The 23,672-nt window shown below is 40.1% G+C and overlaps 1 protein-coding gene across 1 annotated transcript in view; it reads left to right on the top strand.

Moving 5' to 3' along the window:
* Nucleotides 1-23,672, top strand: part of MAN2B2 (mannosidase alpha class 2B member 2) — a 37,441-nt gene that overhangs the window by 9,211 nt on the left and 4,558 nt on the right. The window contains exons 4-17 of the mRNA XM_062636314.1: nt 1,173-1,345; nt 2,486-2,601; nt 3,568-3,745; nt 8,078-8,276; nt 12,640-12,830; nt 13,628-13,814; nt 14,644-14,777; nt 18,175-18,431; nt 20,361-20,552; nt 21,505-21,757; nt 21,862-21,972; nt 22,083-22,275; nt 22,939-23,097; nt 23,449-23,561. Of these exons, the coding sequence (XP_062492298.1) occupies nt 1,173-1,345; nt 2,486-2,601; nt 3,568-3,745; nt 8,078-8,276; nt 12,640-12,830; nt 13,628-13,814; nt 14,644-14,777; nt 18,175-18,431; nt 20,361-20,552; nt 21,505-21,757; nt 21,862-21,972; nt 22,083-22,275; nt 22,939-23,097; nt 23,449-23,561 (2,456 nt within the window). The remainder of the gene's footprint in view (nt 1-1,172; nt 1,346-2,485; nt 2,602-3,567; nt 3,746-8,077; nt 8,277-12,639; nt 12,831-13,627; nt 13,815-14,643; nt 14,778-18,174; nt 18,432-20,360; nt 20,553-21,504; nt 21,758-21,861; nt 21,973-22,082; nt 22,276-22,938; nt 23,098-23,448; nt 23,562-23,672) is intronic.

Raw genomic sequence — 23,672 nt, 5'->3', positions numbered from 1 at the left:
TCAGGTTAGGTAATTTATTCAGCAGGAACAAAAAATATTAATAGATTTTAAAATTCTCATTTATTTGTCCTGAAAGCACTCCACTCAGGTTGAGTACATACAATCAGTCGTACACACAATATGTCCTTGTACTGTGTGTGGAGTTCATCTTGAGAAGGCAAGGACAGTACAGACATTTGGGATATACATTTCACGTCTCCTCCTGCCTGTTCAGCTACCCGAGTTTTGGAAGAGCCTTGCAAACTTTGTTTAAAATATGGTTCAGTCAGGAGAGTTAAAACAAACACATTTTGAGTATTTCCGCTAGAGAGTATTACCCGTAGGAAAGATGAAGTGAAAAGAGAATGCCTTGCAACCTCAGTTATTCAAATGTGATATTAAAATTTGGAATGGAGTTAGTCCAAAATAGGGAAAATGGGGTTGTATTTTCAAATAGTTCTGAGCATGATTCCAGACCTATGAAATTAAGATCAACAAATTTATATTATATTTTTTGATGAGGCGGATCCTAGCGTGATATACTAGAGTTCTGAATAAAACCTGCTGCTTAGCTGGTTGTTCTATTTTCATTTAAATGGTTTGTCCAAATTTCTTGTCTGGTCTTTCTAGTTTGGGGGTTGCTTTTTTTGAAACTCATTTCAATACAAAATTAATAACATTGGTTGGAAATAACATATTAAGATTGCAATTAACTTTTGGCTTCTTTCTTCTTTTTACAGCTGAAGATTGTATTCATATTAGTTTTGTTTACTGGATGGCTTCCTTGTCCCTTTGTTGTTGATATGAGACTCAGATTTTCTGAGAATGGGTGGTATAATTTAGGCAAACATAAATTAGACCCCAGAATGTTGTTTTTATGCAGCCTCCAACATGGCTATTAGTTTTAACCTAATCTGTATCTAAGTACTTTTTCCCAGGCCTGTCTCTAATCATAATTCCTTTTTGTTATTCATCTTCTATGATGTTAATAAGTTATACTTGCAGAGCAAAATAAATATTGTCAGTGTGAAACTTTCTGCTGTGAATCATTAAATTCCTGAAACTTTAAATGCTTTGGAAAACAGCAACAAAGAGCTAACCTTCAACTGCCTATCTGTAATAGTGTATGCCTAGTAAATTTATAAAATGAACTTACAAAAGTGTTCCTAACATAAACAAATCTTGTTTTGCAGAAGGCCATGGATTTTTGTACGAAACTTTTGGGATCAGGCCTCAATTTTCTTGGCATGTTGATCCTTTTGGAGCTTCAGCTACAACGCCAACTCTTTTTGCTCTGGCTGGTTTTAATGCTCATCTTATTTCTCGGGTTGACTATGATCTGAAGGCTGACATGCAGAAAACTAAGGTAAGAATACCCATAGAAGTGTAACCCATTACCAGTCTCTATTTACATGAAGTTAAGATAAGCATCTCTCAGCTCTATGCAAGGAAATGTGGGTATTTCTCTTCTGAAAGTGACATGCTGATTGCATATGTTAATGGTGAAATATACTGAGTCTGTATAATAATATGGTCAGGTACTGTCTTCATGATTTCTCATTAAAGATAAAATGCAATCTAGGCTGAAGAAGATGCAAAATACAGCCAGTTGGGCAAGGCTAAGTTGGTTACAGTGTTGTCATGTTTGGGACACTTATTTGTTCCTAAAATTGATAAGTCAGTTAGAGTGGCAACTAATCATGTTTTTACCAAATTCAGTTTTGTTTCTTGTTCTGCCTTCTCTCACACTGCTTCCCATGCACAGTAAATGTTTTTCTTTTCCTACCACAGTGTTGGACCCTGGTCTGTCAGCAGTTATACACTAAATTATGTGAAAATAAGGGGCTGTCACTAGTCTGAGGTAGACATTAGGCGATTTTTATGTATCTTGGGTGAAGCTCGAGTGTCTCTGAAGAAGACAACAGAACCGTAGAATATGGTGAAGCCAGGACCTCCCACCTTATGTTTGCAGTGGATTGTGATACTTCTTTTCTCCTGAAATCTTTTATGAGCTTTTAACAGTCTTTTCCCATTGGTTGTTTGGTTTTTGTGGTTTTCTTTTTTTTTTCCCTGGCACCTGACAGTCTGGAAGCTTCCAAAACTGTACAAATTCTGTTTCAGTTGATTAAACATTGATTCCCATTGACTACAGTGCAATTCAGATCACATCTGGATCTTTCTTAGTTTATAGGCGTTCAAGTCCCACTGAAACAAGTGAGGTGTATTGCCTGTGATAAGCTAGGATTACATCTGGATTTTAGCAGTAAGCTGGCAGCAGGCTGCCTCCTCTTCTCCATCAGTATGAATAGCGAGAGGCAACACAATAGCCTCCTATACATAATATGTGACCTTGCTTGGGGTACTATTGGCTGGTCTCAAGTAAGAACATCTAAAGTATTACAAGTGCTGGAAGTGAAGATGGGCAATCTGAAGTCTTAAGTTGTTAATGATGGTATTCTGTCCTTGTCATCAAGGGTAATGATTTCTTACCTTTTTTGTTTTCCAGAAACTTCAGTTTGTATGGCAGGGCTCTCCTTCCTTATCTGAAAGACAGGAGATCTTCACCCATGTTATGGATCAGTACAGCTACTGTACCCCATCTCAAATACCTTTTTCAAACAGGTCTGAAGATTCCTAAATAGACAGAAATACTGATCACTTCTGAGAGTTTATACTGGTGGAGTTTAAGTATTTTCTTTGCCTGTTTTCATTCAGCAGTATTCTACTTTTTTCTCCTACCTATAGTAGGCCAAGGAGATTCCTAGACTCTGTAGGTCTGAATCAGGATTACAAAGTATCCCCAGCTACCCACAATAATACATGGAGTTTGCTCAGTTCCTAACAATGGAATGCTCAAAAGTGGCACTACTGATAGGAACTAAAAGTACTTCAAAATAATTGACAGACTTAAGCATAATGTTTTCTAGCACCAAGAAGCTTGGAACACAGGTACAACTTTGAGGTATATATATAATGTCAGTCCTTATAAAACAGAATAAAAATGTGAAACAAATCAGTTGCTGTAAACAGGAAATGTCCAAAGCAGGACTGGGTTTCTGTTTCCCTGTCTGGAAAAATGCCAGGAAACTCAGTATTGGCTTGGCTATTGCCAATTGATTTTCTGTGGGAGATTTTCAGCATTATATTGAGCTAAGATTGTGTATATCAACTGTGTACAAACTAAAGTGACTAAAAATTTCCATTTACTTTGTGAAGAAAATCCGAGATCTTCTGAAATGTTTATTTTGATCACTGGCTTATCCAGTAAAATACTGTGTAAATGAAGTCTACTTAGGGGAACATCCCCATTGTTACAAAGCTTGCTGTTTTGTCCTACAAGTTCTTTGTTCTGTGCCAGCAAGCAGCAGGGACTTGGAAAGTTGCACAGTGCAAAAAGAAAACTAGACCTTCTCCCTGCCCCCCACACCCAAATAAACACTAAAACCCAAATACTAGCAATTAATATAAACTGCTTTTCTTTTGCTTCTTATTCCCTGTGTGTCTGCATTTTATCCCAGCACCATTTCATGTGTTTTTCCCAATTGAACAAATCCTGTTCATAGCCTGCTGCTTTCTCCTTCTACTTAGGTCAGGATTTTATTGGAATGGAATTGCAACTTTCCCAGATCCACCAAAAGATGGTATTTATCCAAACATGAGTCTCCCTGTCACAGATACTAACATCCATCTGTATGCACAAACCATGGTGTCAAACATTAAGGAGAGAGCAGCCTGGTTCCGAACAAGTGATGTTTTGTGGCCATGGGTAAGTGCCCAGTGATCACATGGGTAAGTGATCAGCATTTGCTTTGGAAGTGGCATGTGCACCTACAGCGTGGAGAGCAGGTACATGGTACTTTGTTGCTGTATGTACTGCAAAAATGCAGGTACAAATTATATGATGGAAATTGCTTTTCTAATAAGTGGGCTCCAAATGAATAATTAAGACTGATTTTTAAAAGCTAGAACTTCCTTCTGCAGTCTCCCAGTTCTTTACCAAATCTTCCACCCTACTTAATATAGAAAAAAAATGTGACAAGATTGTGAAGATTACCTCCTGCAAAACTATATTTTGCAGTACTGCTCCCCATTTTGCTCCCCTTGATTTGTGTATTTAAATATCTCTTTACATAAATGCCTAGCATAACATAACTCTATGTTAACAAAAATGATAGCATTAGAAGAAAATGTATTGCCCATTGGGTAGACAAGGTCTTCTATAACTGATTGGTAATCATTTTCTCATACAGTCTTCATATTTTAGTTAGAAACTGAAGCATAGCCCAGCTTGGTCATCCAAACACTTTTTTCAGCAATATTCTGTGTTAATTAGATCCTACATGTACACGTAGCACTGATATGCTCTCACAGGTTTTACATCCTTAGGAAACAGTAACTTTTCCTAAACTGAATGTAGAGTCTGGTTTTTAATTTACATCGATGCTGTAGGTCTCATAATTACAATATTGAAGGAGGACGTGTGTGGCTGTTTCACCACAATATCTGTTGTTGCAAAGAGAACAAATGTTTTCTGACTGGTGCAGCTCTGAGTCACTGATTTGTTTTTCCCCTGTGTTTGTGACAGTTGCTTATGTTGATTTTTATTTTTGTTCTAAGAGGGTGAAGGGAGAAGTAGGATATAATACTCTGCAGTAGTGCTATGTTGAAATGGGGAGGAAGTTTTGAATAGTACAAATAAATTCCAAACGTCTAGATCCAAACCTGCAGTTTTGCAGTAATACAAGAAAATTTCAACCTCTGACTTCCTGATTTGTGTGCTTGTGCTAATGAGTTTTAAACAAAGTAATACAAGTTTGTTATTCATTCATAATGCTATAAGGAAGATCTTTACTATGAGGGTGGTGAGGCACTGGAACAGGTTGCCCAAAGAAGTGGTAAATGCTCCATCCCTGGAAGTGTCCAAGGCCAGGTTAGACAGAGCCTTGAACAACATGGTCTAGCATGAGGTGTCCCTGTGCATGGCAGGGGGATTGGAACTAGGTGATCTTAAGGTCCTTTCCAACCCAAACCATTCTATGATTGTATGTAAAGACATAGAAATAGACACACTGTTATTCCATGTCTGTATAACTAAGCTTAGCTAGTTTTTTCATGATTACAATACTTTGGAGTATGTGGATTTATTGTTTTTTTTTTCCCCTTCAATTAAAATCAAGAATTACACACCTTCCCATTGAAATTCAGACCTCACATGTAGACTATTGGGACTTTTCTGATGAATTACGTGGATAAACAGGTATTCATTCATGATTTGAATCACCTTGTTGTGCAGGAGAAGTCACTGAGCTATGGGACAGCATAAAAGTTCAGACCTGCCTTTCTGGAGGCTACAGCAGCAGATATATTTTCTTAAGGGCTGGATCTCATCCTTGAGGCATCTTTTGGCCTGTGTGGTTGAACTAACTGTAATGTATAGCATTCCTGTGCAAAGTACTTTTCATATAGTGAGTGGATGTGATGATTGACTACAGCAGGTTCTCCTGGATATCCTTGCTCTACAGAGCTACGCTACTCCTCAGCTACTGTTTTATGTCAGTGTGAGCATCATCTAGGAGCCCAGCATGTCCCCTTCTGTAGTGCAAAGTATCTACTTTTGATGAGGAAGTCTTCTTGGATCGTGAGTTGAAAGTAGTGCTCTGTAAATGTGAAGTAGTTTTGACTGGTAAACATATTACTTCCTTCCCTCAAATTTAGTTGGAGTCAGCATTAGGAAGCCTGGTTTGCACTGGCTGAGGCACTTTTCAGTGTGTGATTTAATGTTTTAATAGCTCATTCCAGTTTGAAGTTGTTTCCCAGTTTGTGCTGTATGCATACAGAAGATCTCTGGGTTGAAGAACTTTTCTGGTTTGAAAGTGGAATATCTCGAAACATCTAGTAAATGGGGAAGTGATGGGGGATAGCCCTCTCATCTGGGAAAGAAGGGAGAGTATTTGCGTTTGAGTTCGATTGAACTCATCAGGTTCAACTCATTCAGCTCATCATCAAGGTAAAGGTTGAATTGAAAGATGGGATTGCAGAGAAAACAGAAACTCCTTGACTGTTTTTTCAAAACATCTGCTAAAACTTTTTCAAAACATCAATCCAAACTGTTGAGACCATCTTTATTTTGAAAATGATATCAGAGGTTTATGTGGCCTACACAGCAAAGTGTTGACTTCTTGTACAATGATTTCTTTCTCAAGCACAGAGACATGAAGGCATCAGTATTGGCCTTTTTATGTGGAAAAGGTTTCTTAGCATGTTATTGTGCTTCAAATCAATGTCTTTACTGTAATACTGATAACTGAAGAATACACGTGGTGCCATGGCTGAGTAACACTTTCATTTTCCTGTTTGACTGCTGTAGTTGAACAAAGTTATGCTTAGTTAAACAATTTTTTAAACACTTGCATGTGCAATCTGTGTTGAAACAGAAAGCAGAAGTTATATATAATAAATAAAAGAATAAAAGAATCATAGGATAGTTAGGGTTGGAAAGGACCTTAAGATCATCTAGTTCCAACCCCCCTGACAGGGGCATGGACACCTCACACTAAACCATGTCACTCAAGGCTCTGTCCAACCTGGCCTTGAACACCACCACAGATAGAGCATTCACAACCTCCCTGGGCAACCCATTCCAGTGCCTAACCACCCTTACAGGAAAGAACTTCTTCCTTATATCCAATCTAAACTTCCCCTGTTTCAGTTTTAACCCGTTACCCCTTGTCCTATCACTACAGTCCCTAATGAAGAGTCCCTCCCCAGCATCCCTATAGGCCCCCTTCAGATACTGGAAAAGCTGCTATGAGGTCTCCACGCAGCCTTCTCTTCTCCAGGCTGAACAGCCCCAACTCTCTCAGCCTATCTTCGTAAGGGAGGTGCTCCAGTCCCCTGATCGTCCTCATGGCCCTCCTCTGGACTTGTTCCAACAGTTCCATGTCCTTTTTATGTTGAGGACACCAGAACTGCACACAATACTCCAAGTGAGGTCTCACAAGGGCAGAGTAGAGGGGCAGGATCACCTTCGACCTGCTGGTCACGCTCTTTTTGATGCAGCCCAGGATACAGTTGGCTTTCTGGGCTGTGAGCGCACATTGAATGCGGCTCATGTTCATTTTCTCATCAACCAACACCCCCAAGTCCTTCTCAGTAGGGCTGCTCTGAATCTCTTCTCTGCCCAACCTGTAGCTGTGCCTGGGATTGCTCTGACCCAGGTGTAGGACCTTGCACTTGGCATGGTTAAACTTCATGAGGTTGGCATCAGCCCACCTCACAAGTGTGTCAAGGTCCCTCTGGATGGCATTCCTTCCCTCCAGGGTATCAACCGAACCACACAGCTTGGTGTCATCGGCAAACTTGTTGAGGGTGCACTCACTCCCACTGTCCATGTCACCAACAAAGATGTTGACCAGGACCGGTCCCTCACCGATCCCTGAGGGACACCACTCGCTATTGGTCTCGAGCTGGACATTGAGCCATTGACCACAACTGTTTGTGTGTGGCCATCCAGCCAGTTCTTTATCCACCGAGTGGTCAAGTTGTGCAAGCATACTTTAAAAGAAGCTTTAATACACAGTGTATCACCTCTCAGCTATTTGGATGAGTACTATAGTCTACTGTCATGAAGGGAGATCAGCAGCACATTGTGTGACATTTGTACTACAGGAATCTCTGTCTGGATTGTTTTGTATCACGTCATGTCCTCAGCACTTCCTAAAGCTGTAAGCATTCTTAAGAGCAGAAAATAAGAACTTCCTCATTTTTTTTGCTAAGTGGAAGAAATGCAGTCTGAAAAGAAACAAAGTTTATCTTTCCAGGCATGTATGTGTGCATTTTTCCAATTCCTACCATGAAATTACATGCTGTTGCATAATATGGTGTATCAACACACTTCTCCCTATCTGTAAGGCTTGTTGGTTATCAGCTGATCTGTGCAAGTAACCCTACCTGATCTTGACATTTCTGTAGCAAATAACTTTTATATGAGCAGTCAAGATCAAAAGAAATAGTGTTTTATCGTAGGTTAGTGTCAAAAGAGATCCTTCTAAATTACATGACCCAAAGTCATTTGGCTGTTCTGTTTTTGGAATTTCAGGGCTGTGATAAACAGTTCTTCAATGCATCTGTTCAGTACTCCAACATGGACCTGTTGTTGGATTATATTAACAAGCATTCTGCTGAGTTTGGAGTGACTGTCCAGTATGCCACTGTTGGTGATTACTTCCAAGCGGTTTATAGCAGGAATCTCACATGGGAAATTCATGACTCTCAAGACTTTCTTCCATATTCAACAGGTAATTTAAGTTCACAACTGCATAATGTCTGCCTCAAATGTACAAATTTAAAATCGTAATAAAGGGAAATAGAGAAAATGAGAAACAAAGCAAAAAAAAAAGAAAAAACAACCAAACTTCTTTTGTAACATTTATTTACAGTACAAAGCACAGTGCACAAAAACCCTGTAGTCTCTTAGGTGATCTGCAGTATTAGATGTGCATGTTATGCCTCTCCTCTTCCCCAGAAATGAGTTGTAGTAAGGACAGAGTGCTCTAGGATCCAGGGAATGGAAAGGAAACTGGCTAACTGAAAGATACCTAGAAACAGATGGATGCAGAGCCAAATAAAACAATGTCCTAATATTACTGTTCAAATGAACTGGATTATGCATAGATTAGAGAAGACATGGAGTCCTGGGTTTTGCTGAGATAGAGTTAATTTTCTTCTTAGTAGGTGATGCAGTGCTGTGTTTTGGCTTTAGCTTGAGAACAATGTATAACACATAGATCTAAGTTACTAAGTGGCTCTTACCCTGATCAAGGACTTTTCAGTCTCTGATGCTCTTCCAGTTTGGAGGGGCACAAGAAGCCGTGAGAGAGCAGAGACAGGACACCTGACCCAAGCTAGCGAAAGGGGTATTCCATACCACAGCACCTCATGCCCAGTATAGAAACTGGGGGGAGTCACCCAGAAGGGACCCCTCGCCACTTGAGTCAGGCTGGGTGTCGGTCAGTGGGTGATGAGCAATTGTGTTGTGCATCACTCGGTTTATTCCTTTCTTTATTTCCTTTTATTGTTGCTTATATGTTAAACTACACGATTAAGCCCCTACAGATGGGAAACGTGACATGACGTAATCTGCGAATGTCTGAAGGAGAAGCAAGGCAGGTAACCCAGGGACCAAAGCAGTCTGAAAGCTCTTAGGGTACTTTGTTAATACAGTGGAATAGGAGTGGTCAAAGTGAAGCAGTTGCTGCTGAGGATTTGGTGGCCATGCTCTATGTAACTCCAGGAATATTGGATATAATCTGGACTAAGTGCCCATTAATGCTGGTTATATACCATCCAGTCCTTAAACTCCAGAGCTAATCTTTTGTATAAGGCAAAGCATAGCAGGTAAGGATGGCTCATAAATTCACTTGAAAAACATGTTCCTGATCCAAGCAAAATACTAATGTAGATGAATCCCTAAAGTCTCTTGTCGGAGAAAGTCTTGTCAGTTTTGTTAAATAAAACAGTTTTAAATTCTAGGGGGGAGGAAAAAAGAAGTGTTATTTATAACTGAAGTCTCAAAAAGTAAAAATACCACCTGTATTTCTGAAATATCATAGTATGATGTGACACACATTCATTGCAGCTGCTTGTCGCTTGCTTATGTGCTGTACTATGTTAGCTCTTCGAGCACAGCTGAAAAGTACTGGGAAGATAGGAAAGATGGCATGCCATACCCAACACCCTTTCAATCATTTTTCCAAGTATATTTACCCTTTTAGGCCTCATTTAAGTATGTGGAGAGAAGACACAGCTAAGTTCTCAGTTTCTAAACTCATTAATTTGCTTCATTGCCTGGATTATCATTAAAATATCATTGGTATCATTAATATAGCTGTCTATATAATTGCAGCTGCTTCATCACATTTTTTGGCACTTGGGTTGTGTATCTCAGACTATTCTGTAACATGTCTGTTAACTTTTCAATGAATAAAAATAACCATTGCTTCCTGTGAATCATTGCATAGGCTGATCCCTGGCTCACTTGCCTCCCTTTAGGGATCATGTCATATCTAACAATTTGCGGATAAATGTATTGCTAGTTTTAACTGCTAATATCCTCTTACATCTGGGCTCTTGCCTCTGTCTTTCTGGCATAATTTACAGGCAGTAGGCAATTGCTATTAGCTTGCATAATGGCAGCACCTTGAGTGTTCCAGGTGGGTGCCCACACATGGATGCAATTTCTTCCCCAAACGGCTTACTGTGCCTAGCAATTGCAGTATAGATTCGAGTGCACTTTCTCCCACATACTGTTTTGCCTCTTGATGATTAATCCTCTCTCATTCTTTCTATGCCGTCTTATTATGAGTCACTTATTGGGCTTAGTGTCATTTCTGGCGTATGCCTTGGAAACTCAATTTTTAAATCTCAGGTAAGTATTTCCACTTTCTGCTCTACATTCATTGTTCTGTACTAGTGTGCATGTGGGACTCCTCTGCTGGTAACCTTGAGAACTGAAATGGAGTTCATTGTGTTCAAACTTCTAGCCTTTTTAGGCCAAAAATAGTTTCACCTTTAGTTTTTGAGCAAAAGATCCCATTTTCCAGTTGTTGCCTTTGATCCTTGATAGCAGATTGTTATGGTTGCATGTATGCACTTCTGAAAGCACTTTCTGCAGCTTCCCCCAAAACCAACCAAACCTCCCCACACTAAGTAGAGATTTGGAGGTTTTAAAATCAAATACTTGTTTTCCTAGTTTACTCTCTGGGGTACTGGAAATACTAACTGTTGAAATACTTTCTACTGACCACTTGAGGGCATCTTTTGATGTACTTTGAAGTGCTGCAGTGGTTTGGAGTCGTGTTACAACATCGCTGTTTCTACTCCTTTTTGAGGAAATGAAATTTGAGATAAATCCCTTTGACTAAAAGAGGGAAATGCAGAGAGATTGTATCAAGCATTAACCAAGGATTATAATCCACTTATTGATACATAATAAAATACGCTTCAGTGAAACTTCTGAAGTTGTTCTGTGCAGGTCCACAAAGAAATTTCTGCAAGCACAGGTTAACTTAGTTGGTAATGGCTTTGAATCAACAGTCATGTTACTAGGCCTGTAGTAAAGATTGTAGTTCTCCAAAGTGCACTTTTATGGCTGTGTTTCTTTGTAGGGTTAATGAATATTCCATTTGATGGAATTACAGACCAGTCAGTCTCACCTCTGTGCCTGGCAAAATCCTGGAGCAGATTCTAGTGGAAGGCATGCTAAGGCACATGAAAATCAACAAGGTGCTTGGTGACAGCCAGCATGGCTTCACTAAGGGGAAATCCTGCCTGACCAATTTGGTGGCCTTCTATGATGGGGCTACAGAACCGATGGAGAGGGGTAGAGCAGTTGATGTCATTTACCTGGACTTGTGTAAAGCATTCGACACTGTCCCACACGACATCCTTGTCTCTAAATTGGAGCGACATCAATTTGATGGATGGACCACTCGGTGGATAAAGAACTGGCTGGATGGCCGGACACAAACAGTTGTGGTCAATGGCTCAATGTCCGGCTGGAGACCAATAGCGAGTGGTGTCCCTCAGGGATCGGTGTTGGGACCGGTCTTGTCATTGTCGCTGACATGGACAGTGAGACTGAGTGCGCCCTCAGCAAGTTTGCCGATGACACCAAGCTGTGTGGTCCGGTTGATACCCTGGAGGGAAGGAATGCCATCCAGAGGGACCTTGACATGCTTGTGAGGTGGGCTGATGCCAACCTTATGAAGTTTAACCATGCCAAGTGCAAGGTCCTACACCTGGGTCAGAGCAATCCCAGGAACAGCTACAGGTTGGGCAAAGAAGAGATTCAGAGCAGCCCTGTTGAGAAGGACTTGGGGGTGTTGGTTGATGAGAAAATGAACATGAGCCGCCTTCAATGTGCGCTCGCAGCCCAGAAAGCCAACCGTATCCTGGGCTGCATCAAAAGGAGTGTGACCAGCAGGTCAAAGGAGGTGATCCTGCCCCTCTACTCTGCTCTTGTGAGACCTCACCTGGAGTATTGTGTGCAGTTCTGGTGTCCTCAACATAAAAAGGACATGGAACTGTTGGAACAAGTCCAGAGGAGGGCCACGAGGATGATCAGGGGACTGGAGCACCTCCCTTAGGAAGACAGGCTGAGAGAGATGGGGCTGTTCAGCCTGGAGAAGAGAAGGCTGCATGGAAACCTCCTGGCAGCTTTTCCAGTATCTGAAGGGGACCTATAGGGATGCTGGGGATGGACTCTGTAGTGATAGGACGAGGGGTAACGGGTTAAAACTTAAACAGGGGAAGTTCAGATTGGATATAAGGAGGAAATTCTTTCCTGTTAGGGTGGTTAGGCACTGGAATGGGTTGCCCAGGGAGGTTGTGAATGCTCCATCCCTGGCAGTGTTCAAGACCAGGTTGGACGAGGCCTTGGGTGATACGGTTTAGTGTGAGGTGTCCTTGCCCCTGTCGGGGGTTGGAACTAGATGATCTTAAGGTCCTTTCCAACCCTAACTACTCTATGATTCTATGATGCTATGTTAAACCTACATCAGGTTTCATGTAAGAAGCTGTACCATACTAGTCTAATAAATAACATATAAGTGATAACTGAAATGGTATTATGACATGTTGGATCTGTTCAACTCTTAACAGAGCCATTTCAAGCATGGACTGGGTTTTATACTTCTCGAAGCATGTTAAAAGGAATTGCAAGGAGAGCAAGTTCACTGCTTTTCGCTGGAGAGTCCTTTTTCACACAGTATGTCCAGAAACATCCAGCAGGCTCTATTTGCAAATGTAAAGCCTTAAAGCAACTTCAGAGCCTTAGATGGGCAGTTTCAGAGGTAAAGATTGATTTTTTAATTTGAATGAAAATGTTAATTGCCCACAAGCAAAGCTTTCCTTAAGAGTTTCAGCTGGAGTGTCTTGAGGTTGCTTTTATGTTTTTAGAAAAAAAAATTCCCTTTAGTAAGTCATAAGTAAAAATAAAGCAGTTCTTCAAAAAACAGTCTTGAAACATGACTTTAGTCCCTTAGCCATGCATTCAAGACATGGTTACTGGCAAATGTTTTCTTCAGCCAGTGAAAGAATATGTGGTTTCAAACTTTACATGTAATATTCTTTTCCTTAATGTTAATTTTATCATTTACAAAATGTTTTTTTAAATAATTAAAAAACTAAAGTTAGAAAAGGAAGGACAGATTGGTTTCTTCAAAGTTCAGCAGCTGAGTGATCAGCCTCATACCATCAACCATTTACAGGCCTCAGTGCTTTTGCTGGTAATAAATATTTATTCAGCTAAGTTATTGACCAGACCTTAGAAGGAAATGAAAAACCTGCCTTGCTATGGTATTTTTGCTCCATTCTTACTTTTAGTAAGTTGTATTTTTTTCCTCCAAGTATGTAACTAGTAATTTCTAAATATTAAAATAGGAATATATAGAGAGGGAAGTCTGTGTGCATCTGGTCTTTGACCAATTTGTTCTATTTATTGAAATTTGGAATAGGTAAAATGTTCAAACTGTGAATATAGCTTATTAAGTTCTCTGACTGAAGGTTAGTGGACCATGTTAATACAAATGAAAACCTGAAGTTGTCGTCCTCTTACATTGTAACCTTTCAAACTGCCCTTAAATGTAAGGTCCAGCACCATGATGGTATAACAGGCACAGAGTCTCCCAAGGTGAAGGACATGTACATGAACAACTTGATGTATGGAATGTTCAACGTAAAGAAGCTAATGGCTTCCATAATCTTTGACATGAACAATGCAAAGAAGAACGGCAAGGTCTATTCTTCTGTCTACATTAGAGACTCAGGAATACCAGGTACTTTTTACACAGCTTCTCCAATTTTACGGCTAGCTCATGAAAACTTACTGTGTTTTCCTCCAAAATAATCAACATGCTATGTACCACTTAAGTTCTGTGAACCACAGCTGGAAAATCCTGTTTGCTTTATGAGATCTGCCAGACCTGAGGCAACTCTACCCCACTGTGTGTATTAGACCTGGCTCTTAGAATCAGATCTCAACTGTAAAACAGAGGGAAGAGGTGCTGATTGGATTAATTACTAAACTAACCCTACTGTGCAGCAGAAGATTACATAGTAAGAAGTACAGTCACAGTTAAGAAATGTTCTTCCTATAATTTATTGCCAGCTTGTGTAAAACATATAAAAGAATTTTTAAGGAGTCTATGACAAAGACTGTACATTCTCTTTTACTTTGGAAACTTTTTAACTGTCAAATATAAGCAGTGTCATGGGCTGCACAACAGACTGGTTAGGCTTTTTTCAGGGTTGTTTTTAGATTAGACTTCCCATTTGATCTTCTGTATATCTCTGATAAAGTTAATACTGCATGACAATGAATTGTAAGCTGCTTATTTTCACTAGATGCATTTACATTCAACTCAGGTGTCATTTTCTGAATACATGGTCTCTTTTTGGGTAAAGAATAGAAGAATGAAGCAGAAGAGGTTTTTATGAAGTACTATAAAATGTTGTTGTTTTTTCAATCATGAACTATGACTGCAGGGTTTTATGTTAAAATTTTGTAAGATGGTTGTACCTGGACAGATCTCTCAAATGCTTTTTAATATCACATTTTAAAAATACATACTTTTAGTGACTGATAGTTTTGTCTGTTTGCCACAGGTGCCGCAGACATTGACCAGTACATTGTTGTCTATAATCCACTGGCGTGGAACATCACTACCTTTGTCAAGCTTTCTGTCAGCCTCCTGAGAATGAGTGTCTATGATGAACTGGGACATCCTGTGCCAGCTCAGGTACTTCAACTTTGTTTCTGTCTGTTGCTTTTCTTTCACTTGTCGGTTTTCACTGACTTGATCCCACCTCCTGTCAAAGTGTGGTAATGTATAGTATTACAGCAAAAACAAGTATTAGTTCAAATTGGGATTTTCCTAGTCCTCCTTCAGGTGATTATGTTTTTTTTCCTCTGTGTTCTGTTTGTCCTTTGTATGCTTGCTGTGTGTGCCTGACCCCTGCTTTTCTTTCTAAAAAATACTGTTTCCAGTAAAACCTTTTCAGTTGAAGCCCTGCGCTGTAATTGATGGTCCTATTTGGTACAATTGACAAATTGCCTTGGGTAGGAGAATTGATTGAAGAAATTTAGGAATTGAGGCTTGGCAAGTGCTCTTCCTTCTTTTGCACCACTTGTATGAGTTGAAGCGGTTCCCTATGAGTGGGAATAGGTCCTGTTGATTCCAGTAAGGTTAGGAGTTGTGCAGTGTGAATAACAAGGTGTATGCCAATCCATGGCATGAGGGTACAGACAACTGTCCTGGATTCACTGGGAAAGAGTTAATTTTCTTCTAGCAGCTGGTAGAGTGCTGTGGTTTGGCTTTAGTATGAGAAAAGTGTTGATAACACAAGATGGTTTAGTTGTTGCTAAGTAGTGCTACCTGAAGTCAACTTTGTTTCCTATGCTCTGCCAGCAAGGAGGGGCACAAGAAGCTGGGAGGAAACACATCCAGGACAGCTGACCTAAACTAGTCAAAGGGATATTCCATTCCACAGCATGTCATGCTCAGTATAGAAACTGGGGTAAGTTTCTATACTGCAGTTGGCTGGAAGCTGTTTATTGCTGCTCAGGGACAGGCTGGGCATCAGTCAGTGGGTGGTGAGCAATCGTGTTGTGCATCACTTGGTTTTCTTGGGTTGTATACCTCTCTTTCTCATTATTAGCATTAATAATATTAATTATTATTATTATCATCATATTTTACTTTCTTTTAATTATGAAACTGTTCCTATCTCAATCAAGTAGTTTTACTTTTTCCCAGTACTTCTCCCCATCCCACTGCATGGGGCTGGGGAGTGAGCAAATGGCTGCATAGTACAGTTGCCAGCTGGTGTTAAAACATAGCAGTCCTTTTTGAAACCCACTGTGGGGCACAGAGTGCTGAGATAATGACAGATCTGACCAGAGTGTGTTAAAACAAATTTATTATAAGCATTCATTGTATTGATTTAATAGTTGCTGGTCACAATATTGATTTATTTATTCTAGGAGTTGTTGCATTTGTTTTCAGGGTTATGTTACACTTCACCTGCACTACATGTTCCCTGTGGTGACGTTTATCATCCCTGGGGCCTGGGCTAAGATTGTAATTTTGTTGTGCTTCGTGGTATTGATTTATGATATGTAGAATTCCTGATCATGACACTAATCTCATATGTGTACTCAGCATTGCCATCACCTCTGTACTTTGGGAGCCATCTATTGGGAAATATTAATATTTACATTTTTCACCATTTCCCCTCAAAAGAGCCAAACTATATAGGAGACATCTTCCTACAGCTTCCTTCCTTTCTTCTCTCCTTTCCTCCTTACTTCCTTCTGACATGTTCCTTCTCCAGGCTGATTACAGTAGCGCTTGAGAGGTTTTAAGATTCTGAATATCCTTCAAACCAATTCAGCATGGTGCTGAATGTGGTTCAGGTCTTGTTTAAGGTTAAACAACTATCTAAGAATGCCACTCAGAGGTCTGCCCCAAGGATGGATAGTTACGAGTGGCAGGGTGTGTGGAATTGTTTGGACAAGTATCTAGGCCAGTGGGCACCTCCAGTGTTTTGGATCTTCCCTTCTGAAAGTGCAGAATCTGGAAAAACTAGTGAAATACTTGGAAAAAGTATATTGTTATCCTGACAGTTCCAGAGAGACACAAATCACTGCAGCGTGCTGGGGCCTCGCTCGTGCCTACTGAGCCCTGCTCAACACTCTTCTGTACTCTCAAGGGGAAAAGAAGCTCTCTGTATCTGACAACAAAACAAAAGGATGGTTGCCTGTGCTGGGCTGGATGTTCAAAGGGAAGCTGTCCTCTACACATCATGCAGTTGATGCTGTGTGGAGTAAGTGTGTCACACTGATCACACAGCAAGGTCAAACAGAAAATCACAGTCATCCAGGAATCTTGGAAGTCACCATGGACTGGCCAGAAAACAAAGATTTTGGAATATCATCAGAGGAGGTGTTGATGCATGTTGAAGAGGCCCCACAGTATAATAAATGACTAGAAAGTGAGAAGCAATATGCCTTGTTTACTGATGGGTCCTGCCGTATTGTGGGAAAGCATCGGAGATGGAAAGCAGCTGTATGGAGTCCTGGACGACAAGTTGCAGAAACTGCTGAAGGAGAGGGTGAATCGAGTCAGTTTGCCGAGGTGAAAACCATCCAGCTGGCCCTGGACATTGCTGAACGAGAAAAGTGGCCAGTACTTTATCTCTATACTGATTCATGGATGGTGGCAAATGCCCTGTGGGGGTGGTTGCGGCAGTGGAAGCAGAGCAACTGGCAACGCAGAGGTAAACCCATCTGGGCTGCTGCACTGTGGAAGGATATTGCTGCCCGGGTGCAGAACCTGGTGGTGAAGGTACGTCATGTAGATGCCCATGTACCCAAGAGTCGGGCCAACACCGGAACAACCAACAAGTGGGTAAAGCTGCTAAGATTGAAGTGGCTCAGATGGACTTAGATTGGCAACATAAGGCTGAATTATTTTTGGCCCGGTGGGCCCATGACACTTCAGGCCATCAGGGCAGAGATGCAACATACGGATGGGCTCGTGATCAAGGGGTGGACTTAACAATGGACGCTATAGCCCGGGTTATTCACAAATGTGAAACGTGCTGCAATTAAACAAGCCAAGCAATTAAAGCCCCTCTGGTATGGAGGACAATGGCTGAAGTTGGGGGGCCTGGCAGATTGATTATATCACACTGCCACCAACCCGCCAAGGCAAGTGCATGCAAAGAGCATGGCATTGAGTGGGTATATCACATCCCCTATCGTGATTTTGGGTGAGAATCATGTCTCAGTCTCTTTTCTGTCACTTGACTGATTAGTTTAATTTTTTATTATTTCTGCTTATATCGTCATTTTGCAATGTGATCTTAAATCAATTCTGTGCTCGAATTAAACTAAGATCTTTGTAATTTGCTTAGTGACCCTCTTCCCTTCACTAGAAAAGTCTAAGCGTAATCCAATTAAAAGCAGCATGGATCTACATGATAATTGAGAATTATAAGAATGTCATATTTAGAAACTTATTTTTAATTTAGTAGTAGTTACTTTTTGTAATTTAGGGCTTACAACACATGAAGATATTTGCCTTGCCAATTAATTTTCTGTAATGGAGAATTATTGTATATGTTAACACACAGGTTCAAAGCTCAGCGGAATCCCATTCTACATATGATCTGTATATTCTAGTTGCAATAAGTGGTCTGAGCTACAGAAAATACCATGTTAAACCCTTGAATGGTAAGCAGTCTGCGTTTGTTGGAAGATCTGTCAAGTACAAGCGAAAAGACCTGACTCATGCAGATCAACAAAGTCAACATTTGCTTCCTGTGGTTAACAACTGCTACCAGGTCATGTTTGACCGAAACACAAATCTAATGCACAGCATTACAGAGAGGTGAGATAGCCTGTTTGCTTTTAATAATGTTTCAGATTACAAAGGTTTTAAAACCATTTGTAAAAATAAGTTCAAGGACTGTATCATACCTTCATTCTGAGACTTCACTAATAAAATGTTCTTTATATTCTTTACAGTTCTTTCTTACCTCCAGTTCATGTGTTCTCCTTTCTACAGGGAAAATGAACACCAGCATAGGTGTGATTTCACACTATTTCTGTAATGTTGTTTACATGTTTAATCAGGCAATCAGTCTAAGGTGACATACCGCAGTATTAACTCGTAGATCAGCAGAATCTTACCTTATTTTAGAGCTAAAAAGGGTTATTAATGTCTGTTTGCATTAAAAATAAATAAGTACATATGCTATGGCTACACATTAAGCCTTCAGTAATAAAGCAAGATCTTTCTCTTGCTAAGCAGTAGTGTTTTCCAGGTTCTGTATCACTCTTCCTATGGTAAAAAACGTTTTAAAGGAAACATTTAACTGCTGAAACTCCATTTAATTAGCAGATAAAATGATGAACAGTCAAGATTTAGGTGAGATTTGGGGTTTGCAGATTTTCTATCTCAGCTGATGTGAATTGGCCCATTTTCTTCAGCTTCAGTAGACCTGTGCTGCTTTTTGCCTCCTCAGGATTCAGATTGTCAGCTATATACTGATGGAAAATTTGACCCCTCTGACATTGGCTTGTTGACTACTAGACCTCTTTCACCTTTGTGTTTATGTTTGTAATTCTGCCTCATAGACCAAGAACTTTTCATCTCTGTTTAGTTAAAATTAGCTTTAAAAGTACAGATGGGCCTTAACTAAGCACCTTGAAGTAAGTACCTTCTCAAAGTGCCTCCAGATCCCAACTCTTTCCAGGTTCCATGAGGAATATAATATGGAATATAAGGAAGAGGAAGAAAAATCTAAATTCACATTCCATTTTTTCCCATCCTGTTCTTGCAGGCAGCAAGAGCTGGAATTCAGCATGTAAGATATTCACTTTCTTCACAAGCCTGCAGGCAAGGCTGGAATGTTCAAGTTTCAGCAAATTTGCTCTGGGGTAATGGGAAAGAGGGAGGCATCAGGTCAGCTGTGGGATCTTCAACTGTGAAGCCTTATGAAGTTTAGGTGCAACAGTTGCAACCTCTGGGTTCTGACCCTGCACTGAAACTGCCTCAGAACAGGAGCAGTAGAAAAGACATGGGTGTGTTTTGCACCTCAGTCATTCCGATTTATCAGTCACTGGATTAGCACTAGCTAAAATGATTGTCAGTTTAAATTTATATGCTGGACAAAGTGATGTTTCCTGTTTTGCCAGCAAGATTCCAAGAGAGGAGCAGAGCAGATAGCTGAGGGCAATAGCATCTTAAATTGCCTTCATATGATTTTCTAAAGACTGTGATATGGAATCATGAATAGCTAAACTGTAAGCTTCAGGGGAGGAGAAGACAAAGTAGGTACTGAGCGAGTGCAAATTTTGCTATCCCATTGCCATTATATTTGTTACCACTGTTAAATATGGAAACTTGCATTGTGCTGATTTAGCTAGCTACAAAGTCAGTTAAATGAACCTGATGGTTCATTAATATGGTGCAATGTACCTCGTTTTTGTGCAATGGTGGGTTTGCATCCTGTAGCAACTGTCACATCAAAGCAACAAGCTAATGTAGGTGATGTTTCTGTCTTAAGATGTTTCTGTTTTACAGAAGTATAAAATGACATAGAAACTCCATTTATTTGCATGCTGACAGATGCCATAATGGGAAGCATTTTAGTTCTCTGCTGCCCTCATTTCCTAAATCTTATAAAATCAATTATCCACTTGGAGGAAACAGGTTTTTTTTTTGCTTACATTCCCAAACTCATTCCTTGCAGCCCAGCTTTCCATCTGTTATGTACAAAACGTAATACGGTTTTCCCTTTCTGTGGATTTACAGGGAGACTAACCAGACTGTCCAGTTGACCCAGGAGTTCCTTGAGTACCATGTGAATGGAGACACAGCGAAGGGACCAATTTCAGATAACTACTTATTTGCCCCAAATGCTTCAGCTGTTCCTGTATCAAAAGCAGTGGGATTGGAAGTGGTTTCTGGAAATCTGATGACAGAGATACGACAGTATTTCTACAGGTACAACACAATTACAGCTTCACTTCACTGGAATGTTTAATTCTCTGTAGCTATTGATGAGATTAATTCTGTGTAGTTACTCCTAAACAGCGAGCTCTGTGTACTGTTTAGGATTTAGACAGAAGGACTAGCATGTGTCTGCTAAATAGAGTGCTGAGGAAGCACCTCCTTTAAATAGCACATATTGCTGTAGGGAGGGAGGTGAAGACTGTTTGGTTGTCTTCTGTCGTCCATTTTGTAGTGCAACTTCTGATGGGATCCTGGTTTCATTCAGTGCAATGAAAATTGCAGCTAACATCATCTTACATGAGTGGAATACAGATATAATGGTTCATCTTTATAACTCTGAATATCTTGCTTATAAACAAATTACAGAAAGGAGAAACGAGTCCTACACAAGGTCACTCTGACCGCTGATGGACTAGCTACTTTTCTGTGTTAAAATTTCATCAGTCTGTAACCCCTTCACCCTCTTTTAAATCTTATTTGATTGAAGCCTTTTGCTTTATATGTCATTGTACTACAAGGATTGTAGTCGAGAAGTATGTTTGGAAAACAGCGGAATTCTCACATCAAAGTTAATGTTGCCCAGATTGAAAAAATACCTGTGTTCTGTACAAAGTAATTGTTTTGCTTAGGGAGTCATAATTATTTTAAAACTTCTTGTTAATTTTGAGAAAAACAGAGCCTCTCTAATTGAATGAATAGTCCTGTTTTACACCTGAAACACTAAAGAAAATTGTAGGGTATCGCTTACTCCAGTTGAGTATCTGTACATTTGAAAATTAAATTTCAATTAAAAATATTTGTACGTGTACATGAAATAGATAGAAAACAGGCTAGAAGGTTGTCTATGTGTAGGATCAGATCATGAATGACTTTCAAGTCTTGACATAACTGATCAAGTTCTCCACTTTATAAACTCTGCATATCTTTCTTCTCATTTTTATAGTAACGTTACTTCTCAGGATTACATATATGCACTGTATACCAGGATGTATACAGTACCGGAAGGCTATGATGGGAAGTTGCTTTGCCATAGGATAGAGCAAGAATACAGAGTTGGGCCTTTGGAATTCAATCGTGAAGCAGTTCTAAGAATGAGTACAAGTTTGGACACCAGGCAACTACTCTACACTGACAACAATGGATATCAGATTCAGAAAAGACCATTCAAAGCATACGAGAATAACACAGTGGCTCGGGTAGGCACAAAGTGTGATCTGAAGTCAGTTGTGTCTTGTCTTTGTTCTCCATTGCTGTTACCTAGGTTAGTATTATCACAGCATGATTTACTGTGTGTTTTCAGAACTATTATCCTATGGTCCAGACTGCATACATTGAAGATGATACCACAAGGCTGGTGCTTCTTGCAGAAAGAGCTCATGGTGTCTCAAGCCAAGGAAATGGACAAGTGGAGGTAACATATAAAACATATTTTTACTAGGGAAGCATAATTTCATGGCTGCTAATAATACAAGTAGATCATGATGGCTGGTTATTGTTGTGACATTCACCTTCCCAATACAGGTGATGCTTCACAGGAGACTGTGGAACAACCTTCAGTGGGACCTGAATTACAACCTCACTTTGAATGACTCTTCAGTGGTTCACCCTGTGATGTGGCTTATTTTAGGAACAAAAGCTGTCACCAATATTTTGTATTGGACAAGCGGACTGGCATTAGAACACGAGCCAGTAGTAATGTTTGGAGCATCATCAGGTAACTCATTCTGTCTCCTGTGCTGTCTTTAGCATCTGAATGGCTTGCTTGTGTTGCTCTGATTTATGCTGTTAAGTTTATAAATGCAGACTTCAAGCTTCCTGTGTGGCAAAGTTAGTATATAGAATCACAGAATAGTTAAGGAGTTAGAAGGCAGATTTAGAGCCCACTAATTACTTTGCATTAATTTCAAACATGGATGTTGTCCAAGTGTATGAAATGTTCCTCTTGTTATATAATTATCTCTACATTCAGAGGAGAATAAATTTTAAACCATATAATGAGAAGAAAATGTCCACATGGGGAATTAGAGCATAGTAGCTAGTGTGCCTTATATCAGCTTCCTGGATGCTGAGTCCTTAATGACCATTTTTAAGTTATTCTTTTAAAAATATTTGTTTGACTTATTAACTAAAACTGAAGCCTGATAGTGAAACAGCAACTTCAAACTGCAGTGAAATCTGCTTTATGGAAAGCTGTAATACACTTCTCCAGCAGATAAATCCATGCTGCTTTCTGCTCTGTATCTCAGAAGGCCTTGGAGGAGAAATACAACATCTGCTTTGCATCTGCCTTGGCAGAATAAGCAGAAATGTCTCCCACAGTATCCTAGCCAGGTTGTGTGCATGATGGATGTTTGACATTTGCCTTCTGTCTCTTTAGATGGAGGAGATAAACCAAAGCTACACAGACAGCTTCAGCAGAATTCAGTCCACAGTTCACATGTAACTGTCCCACTTAATCTTCATCTCCAGACTCTGAGCATTCCAGGGTGGAGATACAGCTCTGATCGTGTGGAGCAGGTCCACAGCATCTGCATGGGTAGGTGCCTTCAAAAGGGTAGGTGGTAGACCCAAAGAAGCTTTCTGTTCTTTCTGTCTTCTGTGGCTGGTGATGTTATTTATTCAGAGTGTTAAGTTCCTCTGTTGAGAAAGTTAATTGGACTGTATGATTTCTCTACTCAAATAGGAAAGTACTTCTCCTGCATAAGTTCATCATGCCTATTAGTGCCATTCCTCTCAACAGTGGGAGCTGGGTATTTCTTGCTGTTAGTCCTCTTGCTAATTGTAAAAAATAGGAATTGAATTCAAATTATGAGATCTTTAAAAAATGTTTAAAAGTTGGGTTTATTTTTAGAGTAAGAAAATGCTTGCATTTTGTTTTCTCTTCAAGGTGGACAGAAGAAAGGTGATGTGGACTTCAGTCGTGTCCTGCTAAGAATTAGGCACTTGTATGAAGTTGGAGAGGATCCTGTCCTGTCTCAACCTGTGATGGTGGATCTGAAGGTAAATCTAATCTTTTAAGACAGAATGCCAATAGAGGTGGTTTTGCTCGAGAGAGAGTGTCCTGGTTTCAGCAGTAGCAGTCATTTTTCTCCTTCTTGGTAGCTGGTGTAG

The sequence above is a fragment of the Pezoporus occidentalis genome, unplaced genomic scaffold, assembly GCF_034315485.1.
Source record: "Pezoporus occidentalis ecotype Australia unplaced genomic scaffold, CSIRO_AGI_Poc_V1 ctg48, whole genome shotgun sequence".
In the NCBI taxonomy this organism is placed as follows: domain Eukaryota; kingdom Metazoa; phylum Chordata; class Aves; order Psittaciformes; family Psittacidae; genus Pezoporus; species Pezoporus occidentalis.
The sequence above is the reverse complement of the archived record's forward strand: the minus strand, read 5'-3'. Positions and strand labels throughout refer to the sequence as shown.